This window comes from Podarcis pityusensis, assembly GCF_964106645.2.
Source record: "Podarcis pityusensis genome assembly, chromosome: 4".
Classification (NCBI taxonomy): domain Eukaryota; kingdom Metazoa; phylum Chordata; class Lepidosauria; order Squamata; family Lacertidae; genus Podarcis; species Podarcis pityusensis.
Window position 1 is genome coordinate 87,013,688 of NC_138027.1, and position 23,565 is coordinate 87,037,252.

The following is a 23,565-nucleotide window of genomic DNA, read 5'->3' on the forward strand; positions in this document are numbered from 1 at the left end:
GCTTGGGCCATGCATACATTAGGGAAGATCTGACAGACCCTCCAAGTGTCCCTGTTTTCCAGGGACAGTCCCAGATTTACAGAAGCCGTCCCAGTTTCTGATTTGATCCCAGAATGTCCCGCTTTTCCTTAGGATGTCCATATTTTCATCAGAGAAGTGTTGGAAGGCATGGTAGAATGTCCCTCTTTTCACTGGAGAAACGTTGGATGGTATGGCGTTATGTGACCCTGAGCCAAGGAGGTAACTATACAACTTTTAGAAGACATCTGAAGGCAGCACTGTATAGGGATTTTTTTATATACCGTATTTTTCGCTCTATAAGACGCACCAGACCACAAGACGCACCTAGTTTTTGGAGGAGGAAAACAAGAAAAAAAATATTCTGAATCTCAGAAGCCAGAACAGCAAGAGAGATCACTGCGCAGTGAAAGCAGCAATCCCTCTTGCTGTTCTGGCTTCTGGGATAGCTGCGCAGCCTGCATTCGCTCCATAAGACGCACACACATTTCCCCTTACTTTTTAGGAGAGAAAAAGTGAGTCTTATAGAGCAAAAAATACGGTATATAAATGTTTAATGTTTTATTATGTTTTTATATGTGTTGGAAGCTGCCCAGAGTGGCCAGGGCAACCCAGTCAGATAGGCAGGGTATAAACAATAAAAATATTATTATTATGGAATAGAACATCCCTACTTTCATCAGAGAAATGTTGGGAGGGTATGGATCTGCAGAGTTAGTGAGCCACCAATCTGAATGTAGGCCAGCGATCATGCATGCAGGAGACTCCCTGTCCTTTGCAGTGCTAGGCAAGCAGCATAAGCAAGGAGTGTACCATGATCTTGGTGAGCTTCCATAACCTAGGTTAGAAGGTCGCATGAAGCCTGGCAATTGCACAGGCCTACGTTAGAGGCAGAGGTTACATTTGGATCTATTGATAAGGTAGATTTTCCCATTTATTTTGGTTTATCTTGAATGAGCCACATGCTAGTATATGTGGCATGATCACTCACACATCCCTAGCTCAAATGGGATAAACAAACCAGTAAGCTTTGGTAGATAGTGATGCCCAAACTGGAGATCATGGTCTGTTGAAGCCTAACAACATGATCACGATTCAGCCTGCATCTATGGTTTGTCATTGGCTTGATGCTCATGTCTTGTTAAAGGTAAAGGGACCCCTGACTGTTAGGTCCAGTCACAGATGACTCTGGGGTTGTGGCGCTCATCTCGCTTTATTGGCTGATGGAGCCGGCGTACAGCTTCCGGGTCATGTGGCCAGCAGGTGAACCAGAGCAGTGCACGGAAATGCCATTTACCTTCCTGACGGAGCGGTACCTATTTATCTACTTGCACTTTGACGTGCTTTCAAACTGCTAGGTTGGCAGGAGCTGGGACTGAGCAACAGGAGCTCACACCGTCACGGGGATTCGAACTGCCGACCTTCTGATCAGCAAGCCCTAGTCTCTGTGGTTTAACACACAGCGCCACCCGTATGCTTCATGTCTTGTTAGAAGCCAACAAACCACAACCTGTGGTTTTGTTGTAATGGAAAGCCAAAGCTTCTTGGTCTGTTTATCCTGCTCACACTGTGGGACAAGTGAAATAGAAGAAATCATGAATACATGCATTTTTAATACGTATGTTACCCTAATGCATGCATTTTCCCAGTAGTGGAAAACAGGGCTGGGCTCTGCTACACACCTGAGCATCCACTGGCTTGCATAGTGCTGTCCTCACACCTCTTCCTCTCTCTTCTGGTATAGAAGTGTACCTGGAGATGCAAGTGATGGAACCTGGGACCTTCTGAATAATAATAATAATTTATTTGTAGCCCGCTCATCTGACTAGGTTGCTTAAGATACTCTGGGCAGCTTCCAGCATGTACAAAAACATGGTCCTTCCCTACCTTATGATACATAATTTCACAGGTGCATATATTATCAATCCAGTTTGATTTTTGTAATGATTTCCCCCAGTGATAACATCCTTGCCCTAACCCTTTGTATTCTTCCCAGAACTTCACCATTGCCTTCCAGCATACAAAACACAACATATGCCGGCATGGGTGTTCAGCAGAGAAGGGCACGCTAGTCGGTGTTACCCCGACATTGTCGGAATTGGTCCCTTATTCTCAACTCACTACACAATAAATGGATTACACATTTAAAAGGACTGTATGCAATCAAGAAGAAATTTTAATTAATCACCAATAGAACTGGCTCCGTGGAAATAATGTGGCCTGACAGTTTAAGGTTTGATCAGCACATCATGGAGATTAAGAACACTTTTTGACTTGAACAGTCAGAGTCCCAGAGAGTCAGTTCAGCCTGAAATACTTTTGAAAAGCTAGTGTGCACAGATCACACAATGTCATTGTCTCTCCTAATGCTGCCATTCCACTGGGAGCCAATGCGGGGCTCTTTTAACTTCCGAGAAACCTCCCAATATCATGCTGTCCTGGTCAACACTGAAGCAACAGAGATTACAAGACATCAAACTACAATCTTTTTATCCCATGCTCTGTGTGTATAAAACAAGGAGTCAGCTTCCCTTTGAAGTACTAATTGACTGTCTGTATCAATCAGTGCCTAATCCCTTTCCTGCATACATTTGGATCTCCACAGTAACTGAGACTGGTTTTCCTCTGTTACACACAGGAAGGCGTGGGGGAGTGAATGGTCACAACGATGAAATCAACCAATGATCCAAATTTGAGACAGCAAAGCTAAAAACAGCTTCATTCATGGTTTGTGCTTTCGCTAGGCAAGTCAATAGCTGAAATCTTCAAATGGTTTACTCTAAGTAGTTGTACGACTGTAGCACTTAAGTGTCTGTAGTATATTTGCAAGGGAGGAGGGCGGGGAGGAGACCAACTAGTCCTGCCCCTGCGATCTCATTGCCCATGCCTTCTTAGCACCCCTGCGAGGTCCAAAAAATGCCAGACGACACTGCTCTGAAGTAGGCCTTCTGAATACTCTAGTGATCCAATGCCAGAGTGTGGTACTTGAGGACTGAAACTGATATATACAGTCCCTGTTGGACACTTGGAAGTGGAAGATGCAGACAGATGCTGCAGACTCTGTTTTCTGTTTGCTTCCTATAGCCAAGGGCAGCACATCCTGTTTTGCTGCCTGAGGAGAAACAATGAATGTGCTGCCCTGCCCTGCCACTACCCTGCCCCTGCCAAAGCCTCCCTTTCCTGGGTCATGTGGCAGGGTCCTCAAAGTGGCGACAACAATGGCAGGTTCTGGCAAGGTCTCATGAGTGCTCATGGAGCTCTCGTGAGATCTCACCACATTCATGAGGTCGCAAAAGATTCTAGCGAGATCTCACCAGAAGCTGCCACTGCAGGATGAGGCAGTGGGGTGGAAGGGATGCCAACAGGGAGCATTGCCTCTTGGGGTTATGCCACCAAAGATGGCTGCCTCATCCCACCTCATAAGCAGGCTGGCCCTGCCTACAACTTCCCGTCAATCTAACCAGCATGGACCCACTTCATATATGCACTTCCTTTGAGGCAAAGATGGTGAAAGTCCAAAGCCTTATAATGTAGCCAGCTGTTGCAGAGGAATTTGAGGAGAAATGTAATTAAAACTGTGAGAGATGTTGGCTGCTTGGGAGGAGTCTCATGAGATTATTCCACACCCGTCTGCCACAGCTGAAGAGCGCATAGGTCTGTCCTAAGTGCTTGCAGCCTTTATCGTATTGTATATTTTCCTTGGGGTGGACAGGGTGTTAAGGGAGTGGTAGTACCTCTGGTGAGGGGACACATTTTGCTCCTTCTGAGGTAGCTTGTCCACCTTAGGTCCACAACTGAACTCAGCTCTCACCTGTGGGTGTCAATGTGCAACAGCGGCCACAACCCAGGAAACGGCTTCAATCGGCTAAACCAGGTGAGGGTCTGAAACCCTCCATGAATCAGGGATAGAATGAGTCGACGAGACCAATAGTGGGCCCAAAGGTCAAGAAGGCGGTATCTGCATGTGTGGTAGAGGGAAGTAAGAGACAGATGGGGCTTGCACATATGGGAAGATAGCCCATCTAGGAGAAGGAAAACTCTGATGCTAAACCTCCACTGCCTTGCGGGATATCTTTAGTAGAAGAAAAGACTAAGGAGTAAACCTTACACAAATCTGGAGTGGAGTCCCTAAGATGGTTGGATGGCACCTTATATGCCTCCACCTGGCCATTCCTGCAGCCAAGCTGGTGCTAAATGTATTGCTCTGCTTTCTTTTGGACCACATCAACAAGGCCAAGAAGTGGGGTCTTGTTGCCTTCATACTCACTACCCATTCCTGCACCCCAGGGAGGTTACTTTGGTGCTGCTAGGACAGTGCTTTGGTTTCACCCCCGGAAGTGCATGTCAATGTCTCTCGAGACAGACGGAAGCCAACAACAAAACAATATTTTCCATGGACCTAACTAGCCAGTGATATGAAGCAAAACAAGCAGGAAGCAATCTTATCAAGCCATACAGCCAGGTCCTGTAATCCACTGTGCACTAACTACTGTACCCAAATTGTAAGCAGTGATATTTTCTTATTTATCTCCTGCTACAAAGATAATGTGCTTCCATCACCAAATGGTTAGGTGGTTCAGTTCAGTAGGAACTGGATTACATCTTAATAGTAGTGATTTGGATTTTTGTCCAGAAGGTATCAGGTTGTTAGGGGGTGAGTGGCCACCACACAGGGGGCAGCTTTTTCCTCCCAGTAGGGTCCTGAGGACATTGTTCTTGTTAAGTTGTGGGTGAACATATCAGACGACACAGCGATTCTTCTAACAGCTCTTGTTTATTCACAGGCCAGAACAGAACTGAACTGAAGGGTTCAGACAGCCTGCTTATATAGAGCTCCAGTACAACGTAACTGTAACAATTTTCTAAAACTATCCAATCACTGAACGTCACTTTCGATCCCTTATTTGCATAACTATCTACAGTATCCCCCTGCTGGCCCAGGGTGAGAACTTCAGTACATAACAGTTGTGATATAATGTCCTCCTACAAAGGCCTTGAGGGCCGAATTTGCCAAAGGGTGTACTACAGCCACAGCTGGAAAAATTCACCTAAGTTGCCAATAAATCATAACGTAAGAGCTCCCCTTGAAAATTAAATCAGTTTTTGCCACCCCACACCAAAATGGCAGAAAACACAGCCTCTCCACTTTCACAATATGAGAAGGGGCTGTGAAGGGGAAGGCGGAGAGGCTGTTTCAGCCCTATTTAAAGCTGTCTAAACTATAGCTGGATCATGCCCAAATTGTGTAACATATATATAACCGTATGCTGGGAAATGTTCCTCGCTAAGAGGTAAACAGAGATGTTCCGAGAACTAATAACAAGAGGAAGATGCATAATTGATCACCAGAGACTCAGCGAGAGAAAGCAGCAAACTGCAGCATGATTAAAGACAACAGAAGAGATATGGAATCTGGAACAGAACATAGCCTGGATTAGAATCCGCCCGAGGCTTCCTTGAGGAATGTTGGCTTTTTGCCAGTGAATTACTTTAACATGCAAAAAGGTGGATAAGCATAAATGACCTTGAGTTGCAACTCAAGTGTGGAGAGAAATGCTGTTTGTCCCTCTAAGCTGTTGTGAACCCTGTAAATTGCGTGGCAAGAGAGCAGTGCCGAGGGGACACAAGAGGTAACAGCAGACTCCAATCCACTCGCTGCTGGGGGGTGGCTAGAGAGCAGTGCCACACTTCGTGGGCCAAGAGGAAAGGCAGTTATGTGGCTGGTTAACTTTGTCTCTAGGAATGTAGCACACTGCACCTTCGTTTCTAAAAGGCTGGGGAATTGGGGGCATATTATTGGTAGTTTGGTGGAAACAACAACAACAATAATGTCCCAGTAATAATGTGGATGATATTGTTGTTGTTGCTACTTCTCCTAGTGGTTATCATTAGTATTACAGTGGTACCTCGAGTTAAGAACTTAATTCGTTCCAGAGGTCTGTTCTTAACCTGAAACTGTTCTTAACCTGAGGTACCACTTTAGCTAATGGGGCCTGCTGCAGCCACTGCGCCGCTGCCGCCCGATTTCTGTTCTCATTCTGAAGCAAAGTTCTTAACCTGAGGTACTATTTCTGGGTTATCGGAGTCTGTAACCTGAAGCGTCTGTAACCAGAGGTACCACTGTAATAATAATGGTAATAGTAGTCAAGGCTTTTTTTCAGGCACTTCTCAGGTGGGTGCCATTGCCATTATAGTGGTGCCTTGGTTCTCAAACCTAATCTGTTCTGAAAGTCCATTCCAAAACCAAAGCATTCCAAAACCAAGGCGCACTTTCCCATAGAAAGTAATGCAAAATGGATGAATCTGTTCCACTCTTTTTAAAATAACCCCTAAACCAGCAATTTAACATGAATTTTACTATCTAACGAGACCATTGATCCGTAAATGAAAGCAATAAGCAATGTACTGCAGTCACACAATCAGTCGATCAGTAGCTGAACTGTGTTCCACACAGTCACAAAAAGCAAAAGCAAAAAGCAGCAAAAAGAAAAACGCAAAATAAATAGCAAAAACAGGCAGACCTCAGCGTAACACTCAAAACAGAAGCGTGGCACTCAAAACGGTGCACATTCGGCTTCCGAAAACATTTCGCAAACCGGAACACTTTCTTCCAGGTTTGCAGTGTTTGAGTACCAAGGTATTTGAGAACCAAGGTACCACTGTATAAGGATCTAGGAGTCTTGGTTGACCACAAACTTGACATGAGCCAACAGTGTGACGCGGCAGCTAAAAAAGCCAATGCAATTCTGGGCTGCATCAATAGGAGTATAGCATCTAGATCAAGGGAAGTAATAGTGCCACTATATTCTGCTCTGGTCAGACCTCACCTGGAGTACTGTGTCCAGTTCTGGGCACCACAGTTCAAGAAGGACACTGACAAACTGGAACGTGTCCAGAGGAGGGCAACCAAAATGGTCAAAGGCCTGGAAACGATGCCTTATGAGGAACGGCTAAGGGAGCTGGGCATGTTTAGCCTGGAGAAGAGGAGGTTAAGGCAGTGGCGTAGCATGGGGGGTGCAGGGGGGCCGGCCGCACCGGGCGCAACATCTGGGGGGGGGCGCGCTCGCACTCGCAGCTCTCTGCCCCTACTAAAATCCACGGGTTAGGGGGCGCAAATTACTTGCCTTGCCCCGGGTGCTGACAACCCACGCTACGCCACTGGGTTAAGGGGTGATATGATAGCCATGTTCAAATATATAAAAGGATGTCACATAGAGGAGGGAGAAAGGTTGTTTTCTGCTGCTCCAGAGAAGGGGACACGGAGCAATGGATCCAAACTACAAGAAAGAAGATTCCACCTAAACATTAGGAAGAACTTCCTGACAGTAAGAGCTGTTTGACAGTGGAATTTGCTGCCAAGGAGTGTGGTGGAGTCTCCTTCTTTGGAGGTCTTTAAGCAGAGGCTTGACATCCATATGTCAGGAGTGCTCTGATGGTGTTTCCTGCTTGGCAGGGGGTTGGACTCGATGGCCCTTGTGGTCTCTTCCAACTCTATGATTCTATGATTCTAAGAGAACAAGGGAGGCATTTAATACGAGTTCCAGCACCTCTTTTTGGGAGGGGGCAGGAATAGCACTGGTATCATCATCATCATTGGAACAGTCCTAACAGTAATAATGATAATAATAATAATAATAATAATAATAATAATAATAACTGAACAGTAATGAACTACTGTCCATAATATTTTGATCCCTGTATGGGACAGCTGCATATTCCTGCATTGCAGGGGGTTGTAATATATGGTCCACAGGGTCCCTTCCAACTCTACAATTCTATGATTCAAAGTATGCAAAATGTTCACATTGGCAATTCTGTGTGACTGACTCTCTCTCCCTCTCTCTCTCATGTGTTAATAGCAGCCTAACTTTGTTGCAGCTCATCAGCTCCATGGAAGCTGTCAGGATGGCAAAGAAACAGAGATAAAAATGGAGCAGGGAGCAATTGTCGACCATCTTGCAGGCGCAAGGTGGGTCCTATATTGCACAAGCCAAAACTAGAGGAAATTTAATGGCATGGAATGCTGTCATCACTTAGAAATGGCGCTATGTGGATTTCCTATGAACAGGTGGAATTATCTTTTGGCTATCAGTCGGAATGTGGAGAGTAACTATGGAAATAAACAGAATGAATAACCCCAGAGCTGAATCAGAAAGTAAATAGGAGCCAATTCCACCAAGCAGTTGTGTTCACAGTAGTCATCGCCCTGATTTGGCAGAGCTGCTCCAAATTGGAGAGGAAAAGGTCCCGAGGGCCGAAGCAGGAAGAAGGCAGAGGAGCTTCTAACTGTATCGCAGCTGGCAGTTACAGCCCTGGAAGACCGAAGGGCCCTGGCCTCTGTTTGGGTTTATGAAACTTCTAATCTCCTTAGCTGCAGTGTAGAGTTGCAAAAATGATTAATGGAAACATGGAGCATAGCCAGGAAAGAACATTACAGCTCTCCATTCTGATCTAATTCATAATACAAAGCTCACCAATTCACTCAGCATGTCCAGAGCCACTGACAAAATGAGGGTGATTCGCAATACCAATGGAACATTTTACAACAGGCACCAAGTATCGGATTCTCATAAGGCTGCCAGTTTCATGGGTGCAAAGAGACATAAGTGCTGGAAATGGTGGCATTCTTTTTTGCCACAAAAACAGTGTAGGAAATATCAGTGCCCGCTTTCTCCAAAGCAACTGTTCTCAAAACGAATGAGCCAGTCCTCATAACCTTGGTTGGAGTTCCCTGCCACCTTGCACTAGATGACGTGATCATGTGATCTGCCACCATAAACTCAGATTATACCAGTATGCAAATCCTCAGCCTCTTTTTAAAAGGTGCATAATAAGAACAACAATAATTTTATTATTTGAACCCTGCACATCTGACTGGATTTTCCCAGCCCTTCTGGGCAGCTTCCAGCACATCTAAAAAACATAAGATGTCAAACATTAAAAACTTCCCCAAACAGGGCTTCCTTCAGATGTCTTCTAAAAGTAGTGCAGTTCTTTATCTCCTTGACATCTGATGGGAGGGCGTTCCACAGGGAGGGTGCCATTACCAAGAAGGCCTCTGCCTGGTTCCCTGTAACCTCACTTTTTGCAGTGAGGGAACCACCAGAAGGCCCTCGGAGATGGACCTCAGTGTCTGGGCTGAACAATGGGAGTGGAGATGCTTCTTCACGTAGCATGTGAACATACCCATCTTTTTTAAACTGAGCAAGTAGCTGGTTGGACCAAAGTACTGCACTGTCAAAGTACTGCACCCTTCAACTTCAGTGACCCTTTGCTTGAAGGAGAAGTACTCCAAGTCTGGTTACTGGTACAGTGGTCAATAGCTCCAGTCTAATCCCAATATCCTCCAGCTGAAACATCCAGGAGGAATCGCAACAGTAAAACTAAGATAATGAAAATGAGTTTCCAGGAAATTTAAATATTTTGTGCAGGAATGCTGAGCACAGCTCTTTTTGATCAGATTTCAGGACTGGCTGTTCCATCCAGCTGTCATATATTGTCCCTCAGGTAAATGTAATAGCAAGACAAACTCGACTACGAACGTAGGTTGCTTTGCTCTTTCATTTTTCCTGGAAAGTTTCCATCACCCCCTAGAAGGAGTCTAGGAATGCTGTGCAATAATCGTGCACAGGGGCTTTTGAAAGCTATTTTCAATTTTAAATGAAACAAAAAGTTCCAGTATGATTAAAATACCTTAGAGCAATAGAATTCTCTAGCGTTTGTAACAACTACATAAATTATTGCAAGAGAAGGTTCTGCAGACTGTTGTAGAAATCGGTCCAAAGAGGCCCTCCTATCTCATTGCACTTCATAGAAAGCCTAGGTCCAGGCTCTGAAAGAGGTATTTTCACCTTTAAGAACATCTGAAGCAACACGTGAGATGAATTTAGAGGGTCCTTCTGAGACAAAGCATCCACAGGAAATCTGTGTAAAGTTAATTCCAAATAAATGAATAAAATTAACAGAATTTCCGATATGCAAGTGCAAAATAATTCTATGAATTGGAGAAATGGAGAAACCAGTGGTCTTCAAGATGTTGTTGGTTTCAGCTCCCATCATCCTTCATTGTTGACCATGTTCGCTGGTGCTGATGCGAGACAGAGGACCTCAGGCTCCACATTTCTGCTGTAGGCAATATGGCTGTCATGTTCTGAACTTGGTCCTATAGCTGTTCCTTTGATAACCGCTTAATTTACCAACATCAGCTGATGACCATGCTTTGAAAAGCCTCAACTGATTATCATTGGACATTATGCTTCTGTTAAAGGAACAAGAGTAGCATGGGCTGTTTGTTTCTGATAAGCTGGCATCCCTCACAGATAGGCTTTTCCATATTAGACAGCCTGTGTGCTTTATTCCTGAGTTGAAGTTTCTTAGGTCTCTTCCCGTTCTATTTTTCTGATATCTGAACCCTGTCATTCTTGTTGGCTTTTGCCAAATGAAGTGTTGCCTTTTGCAACGTTGCCAACCCACTCTCCCTCCCTCCCCCATCACGTGAAACCACCCAGAACTATTGGGTTGTGGTCTAATCTCCATTTCAATGCGAGCTGCAAGATGTTACAGTCTTGGCATGCTAAGCTCCAGCTGCAATTCGGATCAAAGAGCAGCTGAAATTAATGGTACAGAGAGCATAACTGTAAGAGCAGTCAGGTGTTTTTATAAGTGAAACGGGTCCTCAAAAGCAAAAGAGGAAAGAAACAGATGAAACAGGCTAGTCTCGATAGATATATTTATGAACGGACTAGGAATTGTCAACTCTTCCCTATTTAGTACAATAAAGTAATGGGAAGTTAAAAACAGTGTAGCCTTTGATGAGGCAGGACTGTGCATGATATGGTGTTTTATTGCAGACCAGCAACCCTGGAAGTCATTTGGCTTGCCTCGATTTTATGGGAGCTAAGCAGGCAACTTGGTGTTAACAGAATGGTTCTTGAACAATAGGAGTTTCTGGGGAAGGTTCCCGGGACAGGCAACATCCTGTTAAGGAAATATGAATGGACATAGGAGTACCAGAAAGGTCCAAGGAAGAGTCTACTAAGTGCTGGTGGCAGGATAGGGTGGAAGAAGGTTGGTTCTGGATCTCTCATATGGTTCTTTTGATAAGTCTCATGTCTGTGTAACTCGTGAAAATGGTAAAGTGGCTTATCAGGAACATGGTGGCTAAGGTCTCGTGTTATTTGTCTCTGATGAGATAGAAGCACTTCCCCAAAGTCACATTTTAGCATCTTAAAAGGTAAAGGTAAAGGTAAAGGGACCCCTGACCATTAGGTCCAGTTGTGACCGACTCTGGGGTTGTGGCGCACGTCTCGCTTTATTGGCTGAGGGAGCCAGCATACAGCTTCCGGGTCATGTGGCCAGCATGACTAAGCTGCTTCTAGTGAACCAGAGCAGTGCATGAAACGCTGTTTACCTTCCTGCCAGAGCGGTACCTATTTATCTACTTGCAACCTAGCTTTCGAACTGCTAGGTTGGCAGGAGCTGGGACCGAGCAATGGGAGCTCACCCCTTCACGGGGATTCGAATCGCTGACCTTCTGATCAGCAAGCCCTAGGCTCTGTGGTTTAACCCACAGCGCCACCCGCGTCCTTTAGCATCTTAATTATCTATATATTTAAACTGGATTGTTTCTTAAAAACCCCACAGCAATCAGATAATTTCAAAATGCATGTCACAAAATGGTGTGATGGTATAATTCAGTGTTTCCCAAACTTGCATCTCCAGCTGTTTTTGGACTACAATTCTCACCATCCCTAGCTAGCAAGTGGTCAGGGATAATGGGAATTGTAGTCCGAAAACAGCTAGAGACCCAAGTTTGGAAAACACTGATGTAATACCTCCCAAACCAGGGATGTACAGTGGTACCTCCGGTTGCGGATGGGATCCGTTCCGGAGATCCGATTGGATCCTGAGGTTTCCACAACCTGAGGACAGCTTCTGCGCATGTGCGTGTGGCGAAACCCAGTCAAATACTTACAGGTTTTCCGCTTTTGCATCCTGAAGTTTACGTAACCAGAGGGTTATGTAATCAGAGGTACTACTGTATTTACAAAACTTCTCCAAAACAAAAAGGTTACATTTATCTGGCTGGTGAAGTATTTTAGAAGGCTTCAGAATTAACGCCTGCGGTGAGGAATTCCATTAGCCATGCAGAGAAATCACTCCACATATTTATTCAGAAGTAAGCCCTCACTGAGTTCAATTATTCCTGGGTATAGAATGGGATTTATTTATTTATTTTTCCTTACGTTTACATCCTCTCTTTCGTCCATCTTGGAACCCAAAGTGGTACACAAGTGATGGCCTCCTTTACCTGAAGACCATGCACCAGGCTGCGGCCAAAATGGTCAAAAACCTTTAATGTACACTTAGTTGGGATATTTCAGAGTAAAACCATGGAATCCAATGAACCAGAGTTTCTGAAACATGTTGCTAGATGGCAACTCCCATCATTCCTGACTGCTGCCCATGCTCTGACTGCGTCTGATGGGAGTTGGAGTCCAGCCACATCTGGAGGTCAACATGTCCCTCACCCTTGATTTACCTCCTGCCACTTTCAGTAAACAAACACACTCTGTTCAGGTAGCGGCTGTCTCTCATAACTGCAACATGTGTCCCACAGGCAGAAATGACTGAACATAAAAGTATCGGACACAGGTGTCTGGGTGTCAAAGATCATTCCCTGCTTGTACGCTCCATAAGGATGCAGACAAATGTGTGAAACAGGCCGGGGGGACTTGGCAAAAGTCATTCAATGTGGGTGCTGTATCGGTGACCCCCCCCCCAGGTCACAGGTCGCGTTGCTTTTGGTGCTGTACCAGATTAAATCCCGGCCTTCTGCGGTTAACAAAATAACCCGTGGCATGCTGAAAGAATGCCTGTGCATCTGAATGTTATTTAAAACAAGAGCACCAAACAATCACTCTGGATCAATTAAATTAAGGACCAGATTCTCAGAATCAAGTGTTAATAATGAGTGTTCTTTCCTCTTTTTTCCCTTTTGTTAAGTGCAGTGCAGGGTGGTAGTGATTCAGAGAGATTATAGCTGAGCAGCAGTGGTGGCTGGTGCCCATTGAAATTGGTGGGGCTGAAGGCAGGGAGACAAACAGCAGGTGGGGCCGGAACCAACGGCAGGCAAAGCCCACTAATTCTTTGTCCTCATCCTTCTTCCTGCTAGAGCAGGGGTCAGCAACCTTTTACAGCCGAGGGCCAGTCCACCGTCCCTCAGACCATGTGGTAGGCCAGACTATTTTTTTGGGGGGGGGGGAATGAACAAATTCCTATGCCCCACAAAGAACCCAGAGATGCTTTTTAAATAAAAGCACACATTCTACTCATGTAAAATCACACTGATTCCTGGACCATCCGTGGGCCAGATTGAGAAGGCAATTGGGCCGCATCCGGCCCCCGGGCCTTAGGTTGCCTACCCCTGTTCTAGAACAACACTGAGGCTTAGGACAAGGAAGTTGACAAGGGATGCTTCTCTGTGGAATGGCTTTAACTAAGAAAGTGAGTGGTAGCTGAGTTTGGTGGGGGCAATACCTCATTTGCTATCATGCACCAACCTCCACTGCTGGGGAGGGAAGAGTATTTTTTTTTAATTAAAAAATCCCTTTTTGAGAGAGAAATTATTTTTCGCTCTATAAGACGCACCAGACCACAAGACGCACCTAGTTTTTGGAAGAGGAAAACAAGAAAAAAAATATTCTGAATCTCAGAAGCCATAACAACAAGAGGGATCGCTGCGCAGTGAAAGCAGCCATCCCTCTTGCTGTTCTGGCTTCTGGGATAGCTGCACAGCCTGCATTCGCTCCATAAGACGCACACACATTTCCCCTTACTTTTTAGGAGGGGAAAAGTGAGTCTTATAGAGCAAAAAATACAGTATATTGAAATGCAAACACTTTGTTTTCATGCCCCAGCTGTTTTCTTTACCAAAAAATGTCCTGTTTGCCAGAGCAAGGAACAGCTTGCATTCATTATTCGATGGCAGGGAAGTTTTGACTAGCGCTGAAGTTGCTTCTCTTCGAAGGGGAGAGAAAGTAGTTCAACACAAGTTCACAGAGCTGCATGAATTGGCTTCCGGGACACTTGCTAAAAAATTGTTATGTTCAGAAACGTTACTATGATTTTTTAGTTAGTCACTCAGTGTGTGCCACAACTCTACAATTCTATGATTCTATGCTTTTTGACCACCACCTAGTAGCACTGGCATTGGACAAGCTTTGGGCAAACTAATGCCAGTGTCCTGGAAGAAGCAACGATCACCAGTGTCAAAGCAATGATTCTTCAACATCAGCTTCATTGGACTGGTCATGTTGTTCGGATGCCTGATTATTGTCTTCCAAAGCAACTACTCTATTCCACACTTAAAGATGGAAAGCATAATGCTGGTGGTCAACAAAAAAGGTTTAAAGATCTCTTAAGACATATCTTTAAAAATGTAGTCTAAACACCAACAACTGGGAAACACTGGCCTGCAACCGTTCCAATTGGAGAACAGCCTTTACCAAAGGTGTCGTGGACTTTGAAGACGCTCAAACTCAGGACAAAAGGGAGAAATGTGCTAAGAGGAAGGCATGTTTGGCAAACTCTCACTGTGATCAACTCCCAACCAGAAACCTCTGTCCCTACTGTGGAAAGATGTGTGGATCCAGAATTGACCTCCACAGTCACTTACGGACTCACCGTGAAGACCGTGCTCATAGAAGACAATCTTACTCGGCTTGATTTCATATCTCCCTGTGCAGTGGTACCTTGGGTTAAGAACTTAATTCGTTCTGGAGGTCTGTTCTTAACCTGAAACTGTTCTTAACCTGAGGTTTCACTTTAGCTAATGGGACCTCCCGCTGCCACCGCGCCACCGGAGCACGACTTTTGTTCTCATCCTGAATCAAAGTTCTTAACCCGAGGTACTATTTCTGGGTTAGCGGAATCTGTAACCTGAAGCGTCTGTAACCCGAGGTACCAATGTATTATACTAATGTTTCCAAACGGTAATAAAGTACAAATAAATGCATAAATATATATGGTGGTTTATCTTTGCAAATTAGATTTCTCTTGTAATGCTTGTATACTATAAAAGCCTGTATACTATATAAAAATTGACATTTATTGAAAATACTGTTTTTTCTTCTTACAGTGGAGAATGAAGAGGGGTTTTTCCATGGAGGGTACTGCTAAAAAACATATAAACCCTCTGTTCTTTATTTCATAAGCCCCAGGTTTGTTGTGTAATTAACATAGAAATTTTGGGTTGTGCATGCAAACTGAAAGGCAGTTTTCAGCTTTTCTTTCCATTACCTAATGTCAAGTCACTAAAATATGTTTTTCTTCACTGGATCAAATTTTTGCTACATGGAATAATTATTTTGATGTTATAGACTGGCATACTCTTTGGTCTTCTGTAAGTTGTATAATGAAGAAAGAACCAGGTGCTTGTAGCATTAAACGTATTGAACAATGATAGTCACCTGATTTGATAATTCCTGCTTTGGCTGCTCTTTCAGTGTCAACAGTTATTCAGTAACCACTGTTCACCACCCACTGGCTTGTTTTTCGTTTCAGTTTTTTATTATTATTTTAAAAAGAGGTCCACTTTATTCAAAGAATATGCATGTCACCCAAGCATAAACCTTTCCCCCTTAATTTTTATTGACTTCTAAAAGCAACAACTGGAATATCCTCCCTCTTCTTTTCCCCAAACCCAAAGGCATAGCTCAGATGCAAACAATAATATCAATATGAAGGAAAATATTAACAACCATATATTACAGAATGCGTCAGATACAGTTTGTCCTAGAGTCATTGTTCATTTGCTGGATGAATAGCCACCAGACTGCCATGAATGTCTCTCCTTTCTTTTGCCACACAGGGTGTGTGTGTGTGTGTGAGAGAGAGAGAGAGAGAGAGAGAGAGTTTTCCAGAAAGTGTTATGCTCCAGTTTATGCCACTGATGTACATTTGGCTTCTTTCCAATTTCTAATACTAGTATTCAAGCTATTAGTATTAAGAAGCAACCAGTTAAGCATTTGTATACAGTACATTCACAACTTACAGACATTTAACTTGTGTGTATTTAGTTTTATACGCTTGACAAAGTTAAAAAGAAAAAGAAAGGGGGAAGGTGGTGGTGGGGGGAGAGGCTGTAGCAACCACCATTGCACCCAATGTGCTTTGACCAGCACTTTTTTCCCCTTTAAAAATGTTTCTCTCATTTTGACTCAAGAAAATCACCATTTTATAGTTCAAATCGGGGAAAATAAATGCAGCAAATGGCCAAAAGTACAAAGAACATGCATTACTCATATTGAGGCCAAACTATCATCAGTAAAACAGCCCACATCCACATTCTACACTGCTTCACACATTAAACGCTTGCTTCCATCTGAGACTCAGGAAACACTGGGAAAGGAAATGAAGCCACCATTGGAGGTGGTAACAACAAAACTGACCAATCACAGTGCTAGATTCCAACTCCTACTTCACACATTAAACGCCCGCTTCCATCTGAGACTCAGGAAACACCATGACAGGAAATGTGGCCGAGTCACCATGCTAGAGAAGAAACTATTTTTAAAAAATTAGTTTCTTCTCCCCTTAGATTCACAAAATATTTAGGGGTATGTGTACCCCTGCGTCTCCCCAGAAAAAACACACACTGGTTTTGACTATATGTGATTTTGACTTTAGGCACTATCCCCAGAATGCATAAGTTGCACTCGATATGAGAAGCAGATATAGGGGAAGTGTTGAGTGCAGTGCAGTGAATGCCAGTTATGCAATAGTGTTCTATTGTTTGTAAATCTTCTGCCAGAGCTGTTCCGTTTACTCTGAAGGAATAAGTAACTGCCGAGGAAGCAGATGGAAGGAAGCTTTTCTCCATATTGGGATCACTGAATGCTTAAAATTGAAGACATGTTTACGGGCGTGTGTGTGTCCGCATGTGTATGGGAGTTTGTACCTTGAACACTTTTGGAAATACTATTAAAAACATGAATTTAAACACCCCAGAAGTGAATTATTTTATTAGCAACAACAAGGGACCTTATTCTACATGAGATGATGTTCTCTAATTTTCCATCTCCCCCACCCTCTTTTAATCCATAACTGCTGGTGGAATATTATTCACACATGGACTATGTATTTTCTCCAGTATAGTAAATTAACTTGAGAAGGTTGACAGCTCTTGTTTCTGTTTACAACACAAATAGTATTAATAGTGGAGTTGCATGAAATAAATGTCAGGTTGTGGGACTATTTATCGGAGCTGAGGAACCTCTCCTGTTACAGAAGGTGCAGGATAACTAAGCACTGTTGCTGGTCATCAAAGGAACATAGTTCTAACACTCTGCGTGGTTCCATATAATTCCATAGTAGACCTAATATGCCAGATAAATCAGCCTCATATAACCAACATACTTAACTCTAATGCATGAAGGGGTTAAGTCCACAGAGTCTTGCCAGGCTTAGCTAGGTCACACCGTCTCACCTTGGGAAGAAGGCTTACCAAACCCTTTGTTCTCTCACTTCAACCATATGAACCCTAGCAGTAAGGAAGTCTAAGCTGGATGCTCCAAATTTAGACCACATGGCTTAAGCATGCCATTTTTGCCTTTCTATTCAAATAATTTAGAAACTCTTACAATTTTTGGAATCTAAGTTAAACTGTCTGTCTTTTCTTGCTGCTGTATGAAACGGCACATGAATCTACCTTTGAAGAGTTTGTAAATCAATCATTTTTAACTTACTAAACATGTGATCTCTTTCTATGCTAAGGGAAGTGGGGAACTTTGGAAGGAACTTAGAAAGGGATATTACAATTGTCTAACAGGCTATATTTCCATGCTCTACTTTGCTGCATGTTTTGTAATTTTAAATCTCTGCTGGGGCTCACAAACCAAAGAGTATGTACCCCAAACCTGGACCTAGGAATCCAGGGAATTATAATTTTATATTTTACATACTGTATTTTCTTTTTTAATCAAAATACAAAATCCAGCATCCTGCATACAGCTTGTGAAAAACAAAAATAATGAAGGAGTGTTCCCACTCAGAATAAGAAGACCACACTGTAATGAACACTAATGCTGGGATTGGAAGTCTGTGGCTTGACATTTATTGTTGAACTCAAACTCCCATTAGTGGGGTAGGAGAGCTGGGGGATGTAATTTATATCTGGTAACCAAATGCCAGGGATGCGGGTGGCGCTGTGGGTTAAACCACAGAGCCTAGGGCTTGCCGATCAGAAGGTCAGCGGTTCGAATCCCCGAGACAGGGTGAGCTCCCATTGCTTGGTCCCTGCTCCTGCCAACCTAGCAGTTCGAAAGCACATCTAAGTGCAAGTAGATAAATAGGTACCACTCTGGTGGGAAGGTAAACGGCGTTTCCGTGCACTGTTCTGGTTCACCAGAAGCAGCTTAGTCATGCTGGCCACATGAACCGGAAGCTGTACGCTGGCTCCCTCGGCCAATAAAGCGAGATGAGCGCCGCAACCCCAGAGTCGGCCACGACTGAACCTAACGGTCAGGGGTTCCTTTACCTTTTACCTTTAACCAATGTGCCCCTTTGGTTTCAGATAGTACATGGGTAGATGAGTCTAAAATACCTAGCACACAAATTTTCATGGCCCTCTAGCAGCTATGTTGGTTCATTTACCGAAAGTAATGTATTTAGTATTAACTCTGGAAGTGTATACTCAATTCTGACCAAAGTAAGCCTCCTAGAGCAAAATCATCTTTGGGAGCTTACTTTGGTCAAGGAGAATTAGCAGGGGCACATTTCCCCTGTCTCTCTCAACACAGGTCACCATATAGGGCAAGCAAATTGAAATAGATCTAGAAAATCAGTTTCCTCCAAGAGCACCTAGCAGGGGGAAGTAAGAGACGAGTGACTCAGGTATGAATTGTAATGGGTCATGTGTTTACTCATTGGCAGAAAGGGTGAAGGTGAAGATGCAGTGGTGGTGTCTCCTGTTTTTTCCTCCCAGACAGATGGCAAAGCAGGAAAAGGTCGATAACTTTGTTAGACAAACTCACCAATATTCTTTTCCTTGCTGTCTCTTATCTGTTGTTCATTCCATCCTTCCCTTGACCTCCCGCTGGAGTGGGTTCATCAAGCACAGATAGACATCAGCAGCTGAAAATCAGATTTAGAGGTCAAAATAGGTCCAGTCTTTCTCGATGTACAAGATGTTTCCACCTTTATTTCCAGCACTGTTTTTAAAATTGCATCACCTCATTCTTTCACTGTCTTTTGTAGGAAATAATAGACCTTTGCTATCCCAATGAGATAGCATAGAAGCACGAGTCCGTTTGCGGCAGGTACCTTCCATGCAACTCATTTTAATACATTGAAATGGGTTTCTATTCCAGTAGTTTTTAAAAGAGCCAACAGTACCAAATATTGATCACATCCATATGCCCAACCTTGGGAGATTTGTCCCCCCTCTATTGTTAACAAATTCCAAAAGAGCAGTTCATAAAGAAGAGTACATGCAGGGAGGAGAACAGTCTGAAGGCATGTTCTTTTGACGATAATGATGTAGGATTTATAGAGGACATCAAGAATAAGCCATGTTGTGATCACTCATAACGCAGCTTACTTTTTGCGATGCTCTTTGTACCCCAGGCTAGAGCGATAATCCATCATGGACCTTTGAATAATTAAAACAAGTCAGATAAATTGAAAGAGTCCATCTTTAGGTTTTGGGTCGTTTTTGTTTTTTTTACTCTTTAATAAATTTTGCATGACTTGGCCATCCTCTGTTCCCATGGAAATGACAGCAATATGGAAGAAAATTAAACATGTGTGCTCCAGCTTGGATCAAAATATAATTCAACTGTGGCCCTGGCAAAGACTGAGCTCCTGGCATCGCATTTATATGTATGGATTGCACATCTGCCACACTGTCGCAAATATGCAGTAATGATCAGAACAGAATCTCTCTTTTTTTGGCATTTCTACTTGGTCAGAAATACTTATTTTAGAAATTTAAGCGTTGCTGCAGAACATATGGTTTAGATAATGGGATATAGCCTTTTTTTTAGAGCATAGAGGCTAAGAGTATGAAGTGAGCCAGGATGGAAGGAAGTTCTGTTTCAAATTTCATCTCGACTATAATAGGCAAGTCTGCACCTCTCAACAAGGCAAACAAGGCCTAAAAGGCAATAATAATGATAATGATGATGATGATAATAATAATAATAATAATATTTGTAATACCCCCATCTGACTGGGTTGCCCCAGCCAATTTGGGTGGCTTCCAGCATATACAGAAACATTATCAAACATTAAAAACTTCCCTGTACAGGGCTGCCTTCAGATGTCTTCTAAAGGTAGTATAGTTACTTATCTCCTTGACATCTGATGGGAGGGTATTCCACAGGGCAGATGCAACCCTGTAAGCTTACTTCTCGCAGTGAATGAACCACCAGAAGGTCATTGGAGCTGGACCTCAGTGTCTGGGCTGAATGGTTCTTTGGGCTTCTCCTAGCTAGATTTCCCCCTAAACAGTCACACATCGATACACCCTTGGGGTGCTTTTGCCTGGCTAGAAGGTCTCCTTGAACTGTAATAATGCCTCTCACTTGATGTGTGTGCGTGCCACCCAATTTTGTCTTGGCTACCCCAGGCTTAGGGATGCGGGTGGTGCTGTGGGTTAAACCACACAGCCTAGGACTTGCTGATCAGAAGGTCGTGGTTCGAATCCCCGCGACGGGGTGAGCGCCCGTTGCTCGGTCCCTGCTCCTGCCAACCTAGCAGTTTGAAAGCACGTCAAAGTGCAAGTAGATAAATAGGTACCGCTCCGGCGGGAAGTAAACGGCGTTTCCGTGCACTGCCCTGGTTCGCCAGAAGCGGCTTAGACATGCTGGCCACATGACCCGGAAGCTGTATGCCGCGAGATGAGCGTCGCAACCCCAGAGTCAGTCACGAGTGGACCTAATGGTCAGGGGTCCCTTTACCTTTACCTTACCCCAGGCTTTATTCCCAAATCCTTCTAAATGTAGATAAGTTACATACACACATGTCCAGAACCTGAAGCAGAGCTCTAAGGTACATGGCTAGGCAAAGTACTATGGCGTAGTGAAATGTGAGTAGGCATGAATAGGATGAACAGCTCACACAGGGCCCCCTGAATTATCCATGATTGACGTATGTGCACCAATTCATGCATTCACCCCCCCCCCATGATCTATATGATCCCATATCTAAGGAAGAAATACATGGAGGGGAAGAATTATTATGTGAATTCCAGAGCCAGCCCATTGGATTGGAGTATAGTGCTTAATTTCATATAGGAAGATACAGTGGTGCCCCGCAAGACGAATGCCTCGCAAGACGGAAAACCCGCTAGACGAAAGGGTTTTCCGTTTTGGAGGTGCTTCGCAAAACGAATTTCCTATGGGCTTCCTTCGCAAGTCGAAAATGTCTTACGAGTTCCTGTGGGGTTTTTTCCCTCCCCCCCCTTTTTCCCAAGCCGCTAAGCCGCTTATCAGCTGATCCGCTAAGCCGCTAAGCCGCTTAACAGCTTATCGCTAAGCCGCTTATCAGCTGATCCGCTAAGCCGCTTAACAGCTGATCCGTTAAGCCACTAAGCCGCTTATCAACTGATACGCTAAGCCCGCTAAGCCGCTAATAGCGCTAATCCGCCAAACCGCTAATGGGCTTGCTTCGCAAGACGAAAAAACCGCAAGACGAAGAGACTCGCGGAACGGATTCTTTTCGTCTTGCGAGGCACCACTATAGAATGCATTTTTGGGTTTTTTTGGTTTTTTTTTTGATAGCCATATTTAGAACCTCACATATTTCATCCTTGCATTGTGTCACAAATGTGGATAGCCAAGTAGTTTCACTTGTCTAGAAGTGTGGCCAGGCTAACAATGCTGACTTTTAATACTTCCTGTGGAATGAGCTTTTAAAAGCTGTACACAAGTGTTCACCATATGCCCCACATACCCAATCTGTTGTGTGACTATGGGGCTGATTGCTTACTGCTGTTCTTCATGTCCCAGGACAACCTTAGTAAAGAGGGATTTTTCTTTTCTTAAAAAAGGATTTGGCTGGGGTGGGACACAATTAATACATAACATAAAACAAATGGGAGCAGACTCAGTATATTAGTTAAACAAAACATGAAATACATTTCGTCCTAAAGTTCATTATGGCTTGCCTAGCTGTTGCAAACTAAGCACCAAATACAATTTTCTGGTGTTTGAGGGCACAAATGTGCATGTAAACTAAGGTTACCAAACGTCCCCGTTTCCCGGAGGCAGTCCCCGGATTTACAAATCAGTCCCCATACAAAATCCATTGAAGATGAAAAGTGTCCCCGGATTCATTGAAAAAATCTGGTAACCTTAATGTACACTCCAACAAACAGATATATTTGAGGGTAGATTGCTGATTTAAAGTGGCTGCAATTGAAAGATGGTCCAAATGAATTAAACAGAATGACTGTCAAACAGGGATAAATCCCAGATTCATCACAACATGCACTTGAATTGGGCAACCAAAATGTCCACATGGCTGCTGAAATCATGGCATTATGTGTTGCAGCTGTGTCTATTGGAAGTAAAGTAGGCCTTTACTTTGTCTTGTGACCACAAAAGTACTGTCTAAAATAGAGATATCAAACTTCTGTCTGTTCTCAAACTATGCCTTGCCAACCAAGCAGAATAAAAGACTCTGGTTTTGCCCCTTGGATCACCAAAATCTGCTGCTAGGGTCTGCCCCAGTTCTGTCTAATTCTTGGACTTAGCTCCCTAGCTTTACCACTGACACATGCTAGATTTGCTCTGCTCCAAAGAGAGATATGGGATCAGTTTTGCAAGTTGGCAATCTTATTCATGATCCAGGAGCTGGAGAGGAATTCTTTCTTGCAAACTAATTTTACAGCACAGAGGTACACACATACACAGTTAGCCTTCCTTCTAGGCTAGTTGATGCTATCATAGCAATAAGGGTTTCTGTCTTTGTTGCTGAATAATAAGAAGAAGAGTTTGGATTTGATATCCTGCTTTATCATTACCCAAAGGAGTCTCCAAGCAGCTAACATTCTCCTTTCCCTTCCTTCCCCACAACAAACACTCTGTGAGGTGAGTGAGGCTGACAGACTTCAGAGAGCTGTGACTAGCCCAAGGTCACCCAGCAGCTGCATGTGGAGGAGCGGGGAAGTGAACCCGGTTCACCAGATTACGAGTCCACCGCTCTTAACCACTACACCACACTGGCTCTCAGTTTAGAACAAAACCACATGCTTTATTAAGCAAAATATTAATATCCTGCCGACTGATATAAAATATCATGATTGTGTACAGCAATGGCCTCTCACCCCTTTTCAGGTGGGTGCTGATTGTGGAAGTTGCCTCCGTCCACCACCCTCAACCACTATGGCCCACGTACAGTTTTTAGGGGAATTCCCCGGCCGGCAGAATCAAAGGGCAGGGATCCCTTGCAAAAATGCCCGCGTTAAATGGGCCAATCAGTGGCCCTGCCAGATGGGCAGTGCCTTGCCGGCTGGCCAGACATTAGCTACAGGCCATGTCCGTT

At 43.9% G+C, this 23,565-nt stretch overlaps 1 protein-coding gene across 6 annotated transcripts in view; it reads right to left on the reverse strand.

Moving 5' to 3' along the window:
• LOC308475863 (uncharacterized protein) overlaps positions 1-23,565 on the reverse strand; it is a 95,005-nt gene that overhangs the window by 53,233 nt on the left and 18,207 nt on the right. For 4 of the 6 annotated variants that reach the window (XR_013985424.1, XR_013985425.1, XR_013985426.1 and 1 more), the window contains exon 3: positions 19,053-19,152. Coding sequence is in view for 1 of the 6 variants with exons in the window: in XM_081003343.1 (XP_080859469.1) it covers positions 19,053-19,114 (62 nt within the window). In the remaining 5 variants the exon portion in view is untranslated. Of the gene's footprint in view, positions 1-1,700; positions 1,803-19,052; positions 19,153-23,565 lie in introns of all 6 variants that reach the window. The other 2 variants (XR_013985427.1, XM_081003343.1) reach the window with 2 other exon arrangements.